The sequence below is a fragment of the Blennius ocellaris genome (assembly GCF_963422515.1).
Source record: "Blennius ocellaris genome assembly, chromosome: 13".
Lineage (NCBI taxonomy): Eukaryota > Metazoa > Chordata > Actinopteri > Blenniiformes > Blenniidae > Blennius > Blennius ocellaris.
This window is the reverse complement of record NC_137662.1, coordinates 5,070,377-5,076,720: the sequence shown is the minus strand read 5'-3', so window position 1 is coordinate 5,076,720 and position 6,344 is coordinate 5,070,377. Positions and strand designations below refer to the sequence as shown.

The window sequence follows — 6,344 nt, the reverse complement described above, 5'->3', positions numbered from 1 at the left end:
AGGTAACAATCAAGGAACATAATAATGTGCAAATGGCCACAACAAAGTGAAAAAAACAACAAAGGAAAGAAACCTAAACCCACAGTGGAGCAACTAGAAAGAGATTTTTTTTTTTAAACTGATAAAAGAGATGCAAAACATGCTTGAAATTCAAAAGAGGTTAAACACTTGTTTTACACTCCCCCTTGGCTAATATTTGACTTTTCCTTCTGGGAAAACATACAAGTATAATTGGAAGCACACAACTGTGCTGCACACATGTAACACACAGAAAACTGTTAATCCATCAGAATACGTTTAATAGTTTGACAGTATTTTCATGAAGTCTCAGCGAGATGATGCCTAAAGTATGTTTTCTTCAGCTGTATGAGAAAAAAATGCACAGTTTATATGTAAAATAAAAGAACACTAGTAAAAATGTTCGTTCAAAATAACAGGCATGGGCTGATATGGGCACATTATGAGAAAACAATACCTGAATGAATGTCACCAGAAACTTTCTCACCACTTGTATCATTGAGTTGCACAGGTATTTAATCTGTCTTCTTTTTGTTTTACCGTCCCACAGGTATGAACAATCACAATCCTTTCACAGTAAGAAATAAGTTCACGATCGGTGCTAGCTGCTGTCTTGCAGCAGCTCCATCAGCAACTCCTGGTTCGAAAACTCCTGCAGTGAAGAGTTCATATCCTCCAGCAGCTCCTCCCCGAGAAGGAAGCTTTTCACGTCGTGCACAGTCATGCCGACCCGGTGGTCCGTTATACGGTCCTGTGGAAAATTGTACGTCCGGATCTTCTCTGATCTGCCCCTGGTTCCAATCTGTAGGAGGAGAGGAAGCATTTTTAGAGTATGATGGTGATCATTTTGGCCTCTGTTTGAAAAAAAAATAGAAGGAAAAAAAAATCTGCTTTCATATAACATGTCTGAGCCTGTCCAGTGTTGTAACTCCAGTATACTGGATTGAATAGGAAACACAACAAAATAGCTGGAGCTCTTGAACATTCCTCTGAAATATTCCATCACAATTCTAACTGAAACTGAGCTTGACTGTATACAAAGTGGCTCCTACATTTACTCTCGACTGCCAGCGCATCCACTAAAGGGACGTTACTTAAATTTCCAGTACTGCATCTTTAACGTTGTGGCTGATACCTGTATTTTGCGCTGGTTGTAGCGTCGGCTGGTCTCCTCCTCCAGCCGCATGCTGTACAGCTTCGCTCTCAGGGCCTTCATGGCTTTTTCCCGGTTCTTCAGCTGAGACCGTTCCTGCTGGCACTCCGCAACTACGCCTGACAAACACACGCAGGACAAGTTTAGAAATGTTCCGCTCATCTTCATTTCATAAAAACTCAAGAGCCAAGAAAACATGAATAACTTTACCTTTCTTATACACACTCAATACTTGCAAATAAGACAACACCTCAAACATTTCCTTTGTTGTTGAACGTTTCCATAATTTCTCCCAGCTTTGTGATACATAAGTTTGAATAGCCGATCCGGAATCCGGAAATGCTGTTTTGAAAGAAAGCTGATATAAAGGGATTTGAAATTCTAAACCCAACACACACAACTTCATTCTTGCTTTTTATGGAGTTCAATAACCCCTTTTCCCTCACACATGTCCGACATGCTTCTCTGATTATGAACCATCCGGAGCGCTCATGTCATGTGGAACAGGTCTTCTCATTTTCCCCAGAGTTAAAAATAACCCCAGAAAGGAGGCATTCAGGTCTTATGAGCCACATATGTGACCCGAGCAAGCAGAAAAACCATAATTCCACTCCATTAAGAATTACTGCCCCCCCCCCCCCCCCCCATTAGTTTCAATGTAAATGTGTGATCATTTATTTTATTTAGATTAAAGACATTTTAATGTTATATCATTAATCACTAGTTTTTTTTTTAAGTTATAGAGATGTCAAAAAAATATTTTATAGTTTCCCCCAAAGGCAAATCAAATGAAATCAGAGATTTTTTTTTTCTTGTTGCATTAAGCAGTGAGTTAGTACAGCGTGCACTGGCAAATGCATTTCCCAGGTTTTACCTGTTGGAAGATGGACTATTCTGACGGCGCTGTCTGTGGTGTTGACATGTTGCCCGCCGGCTCCACTCGCTCTCTTGGTTTCTATCCTCAGGTCCTTTATGTTTATTGTAAAAGAGATCTGACAGAAGACACAAACATTTTTTTTTAATTTATGACAGGAAAAAAAATGCGTAATAGGAATCAAAAATCAGTTTAAAGATTAATAAATTGAATTATAAGATCACACTTAAACACAAAATAAATCAGTAATAATCTGCTTCAATAGGATTTCAAAACAAAGTATGCTGTCTGCGTTTGTTTAAACTAATTCCCACCTCAGTGGGTTGAGGCAACACGGCCACAGTCATGGTGCTGGTGTGCATGCGTCCCTGTTTTTCGGTCTTGGGAACCCTCTGAACTCGATGGACTCCACCCTCAAACTTCATCCTCTTGTAGCTCTCCGGGCCGCTGATGCTGGCAGAGGCATGGCGCAGTCCTCCTGGTTAGAAACGGACAAGACAGCAACAATAGTCAGACTCACAGACTACTGATTTTTGACATGGGCAGTGATGTACAAAGCAAAGTGTTACTACAATTTAGAATATTTAAGTTTTTCTTTTGCTGTAACTGGTTTGAATCCATAGTCTAAAAGTATTCAAGTAGTAAAGGTTAGTTAAACTTACAGTAAGATGGAACCAGCTTTTTATTTGCCGATACTAGTTCACTAAATGGCAGATTATGATAAACAATAAAAAAAAAATATATATATATATATATATATATATATATGCGTGAATGGGTGAAGGAAAGTAACGATGTAAAATAACAGAAAGACTCCAAAAGCGGACAGATGTGGAGTCCATTTACCACTTAATGTGTTTTCAAGTACCAGTCACATTACCATTCTTGTGAAATACTCACTGGAGACCAAAAGAGAGCTAATGAGTGAGGTTTGTGGATAATTGTCTGTGCAACATGAACCTTTGATCGGTTCATTATCAAAATGTCAGCATCAACTGACCGATCTCGCTGGTCATGTGCTCCAATATGTCGAAGGACCATCCGTGGTGCTGAGCGAAGCCTTGGTACATGTCAAACACCTTCAGAGGAGAGGAGACCACAGAAGCGTATGAGTCCACTGAAGACATTGTATTCATTTCTTTTTGGTACAAGAAAATATTGTCACACCATGACATTTGTTCTACATCACTTTTTGTCCTTGTCGATAAAATAAATAAGAAAATAACAGCATACCTACATTTTTTTTTCTTTCTGTTATGTAAGAAAAAACACTTCCAAGTGCATTAGTGTTTCTTACATTAAGAAAATGATTTATTTAGCACAAAAACATTGGTCAGAATTTCTATGCGATGGTGCTTCCAGACCTCGGCAGTGAAAAGCATCGCCTCCTGACCCCCGACGCCGGCCGTCACCTCCAGAACAAGGTCACTCAGATCAGCCTCCTCCTCTGGTATCAACAGATGCAGGATCTTATTGGTGGATACAGATATTGTGTCAGTTCTATTGAAACTGTTCCATTTTGGAAGTTTGTGGTCTATTGTGTCTTCTCATAGGAGTGAAGGTTATTGTTCTACCTTTTGTCTGAGATCTTCAATGTCTTGTGAACAGCTTTCTCTCTCGAATGCTGCCAGTTCTCGCATGGCCGGGTCTTCATCTAAAACAAAAAGGGCAGAGAATCATAGACGTGCATAATGCTGGTACCGTTGGGTCAGTCCCTTTAAACCTATGCATTCCCATCTTCTCCCCTCACCTTTCAGGAGTGTCTCGGTCTCGGCGACCTCTTTCTGCTTGGCGTCCAGCTCTCTGACGCTGTGGATGAGCGGCGCCAGAAGAGACACCTTGGTCCTCTTGGCTCTCAGCTCATCCTCACTGCACTGCTCCTCCATCACACTGCCGCTGACCGCTTGTAAACATTCTTTGTACTCCATCTCCACCTTTTTCAGGTACTCCTGTAGAGACTTTTTGGCAAAAATCTCCTCCACTGACATCAGCTTGACCATCAACGGTGGACTTGTGTGAAGCGCTCTTTGGGCTTTACGATGTCCACAACAGGCTGTGGTCTTGGTCCTGATGACTTTATGTTGTTTTGGGAAATTAGGGATCCACTGGCCGAAGAGGAATTCCTGTCCTCTCTGAAGAAGGTTTCCAACCCTTCTGTAAGCCATGACCGTATGAGCAGATGTAAGGTAGAGTAAATTCCGCTACATTTCATTCAAAATCTTCATAATGTAAAGAAGTATGTTTTCCCGATCTCACTGAAAATACAAGGCTTCCAGCTGTTGGTGACAGAAATATGTGTTAGGAGTCAAATCTGAATTAGAAACTAGAAGTTTAATACCACAAGCAAGCATTTATTGCCTCAAAACTCAAGTCTTCCACGGAAAGACATATCTAGTAGCATGTACAGACTTTGTGGGGCACAAAAAGTCAAAACAGGACAATAACAAAAACACACGGTCATTCCGTGTTTTTAAAATCAAAAACTTCCCCTTTGTTGATAACACTGCGAGTAAATAAATCCCTGAATATCTCCATGAAGCTCGCGTCATTTTAAAATCGGTATGTCCGTTCAAATCTCCTACATGTGTCATTAGTAAGGCTAAAAACAACAGAGTCAAATGAAAACATTTACAATACTGTCTGTTAATGTTTTGAAAGAAGATCTGGGTTCTCTCCCACCTTGCAGCAGGGCGCAGACATCTTGGATTTCTTCTTCTCCTCCTCTTCGGTTATATTGTGCTTTAGCGCCACCTGCTGGTCTGGAAAATCAAAGGTTGACGGGGGAAAAAAAATCATTCTTCGAACTCTTACGATTTTGTTTTGAAGAGTCGACGTGTACGCTAGAAAATCCAAGTGGAGCTCAAAAACTCAGAATTTTATTATTTTCTTCTTATAAAAGCTGGGTCTGGTTTAAGGAGTCTTCCTTTAGAAATATTATATTTCCATTATGTTTTTAAAAAGTATGAATTGTTGCATACAGAAATCTGATCAAAACTCCGGGAGAAAACTAAGGAAGAGGAAGCTTTTAGGCACTGTTTTAGGCACCTTCAGGCTTAAACGTTTGAAATCTGGCACTGTGACATCTTTCTCCTGAGCTGAACACAAAATGGCTCATTCAAAGCCACTAAAAGGGCTCCTTGGTTAAAACCAAATCGCTGATGATGGGTGAAGTCAGAATGAAGAGGCTGCCAGTCTCACAGAACAGAGACTGAACTGTCACACACAGTCTCCAGTTAACTCTTAATGCATATTTTCAGAGGACGGAGGCAGTGTTTAGATTCGGACATGCAAGCCATATCTTAATCTTTTTTTTATGTTGTTTTTTTTCTTGCTTGCTTTCACACTTCCTGAATGTGGCATACCAGAAACTGGTGTTCTCCTCCCCTGTTGCACTCTGGATTTACCCATATACATGACTTTTGACTACGTTATTAGTGCTGTCATAAGTTTAAATACTCAATAAATGTTATTTGCAAAACTGCTTGCCCTTTATATCCACATCACCACTGAACTGTGTGTGTCACTGTGGTATGGTGGCATCAGGGTGTTCTTCTACAGAGACAACAAGTAAAGAATTGATTTATTTGGTAATTCATTGATCTCTCTGAGAAATACCCCCTTTAAATTAAAACGCACGTTTCTATTTGTGATGTGGATGCAGATCTTTTGACACGTCAAGTGAAAGTGCAAACTGTATAACCCCACAGCAAATGGCAATAATGCCACATATTTGCCTGATTATTACAGCTGCCACTACAATACAACTTGACGACAGCAGTGAAAAGCAAACTTAAAAGCCTTTTATTCAAACACATCTTCCATGGCTTGGCATTTGAGGTGAAACTTGTGTTCCTCAGACCAAGATAAGAAACAGTTGCTTGGGAGCCATTTGGATATGGTAATTAACCCTTGACGAACCAGGTTTAATGCATGATCCACCCAGTCACATGTATTGTATTGCCAAATCAGCCCACTTTTTCCTCAGTTGAATTTTTTTAAAATCCCCATGAGTTTGTACGAATAAACAGCTGTGGCAATTACTAAACAACCCATGATGTCTAATTAGGCATCCCCCAGAGACAAGCTGTAAAGAAAGGATTTATTTGATTGAGCCGCCAATTCAATACCACTTGACTACAGCGGTGAACATCAAACGTAAAGGGATTTTTTTTTTTATCACTCAGATCTTCCAGGGCTTTGCATTTGAGGTGAAACTCGTGTTCCTTAAACCAAGATAAGATAGCAACAGTGTTTGGGGATCCAGTGAGATACGATAATTACACCTTGACTAATGCATGG

At 40.2% G+C, this 6,344-nt stretch overlaps 1 protein-coding gene across 1 annotated transcript; it reads right to left on the bottom strand.

The window, feature by feature from the left end:
* Positions 1-399: 399 nt before the first annotated feature.
* mtrf1l (mitochondrial translational release factor 1-like) lies at positions 400-4,756 on the bottom strand. Its single transcript, XM_080507795.1, has 9 exons — positions 4,725-4,756; positions 3,796-4,321; positions 3,620-3,699; positions 3,410-3,514; positions 3,046-3,124; positions 2,360-2,523; positions 2,046-2,163; positions 1,154-1,290; positions 400-820 (listed from the first exon to the last, which is right to left on the bottom strand). The coding sequence occupies exons 2-9, from the start codon at positions 4,208-4,210 to the stop codon at positions 620-622; spliced, it is 1,299 nt and encodes a 432-aa protein (XP_080363921.1). The 5' UTR covers positions 4,211-4,321; positions 4,725-4,756; the 3' UTR covers positions 400-619.
* Between the last annotated feature and the right edge of the window lie 1,588 nt (positions 4,757-6,344).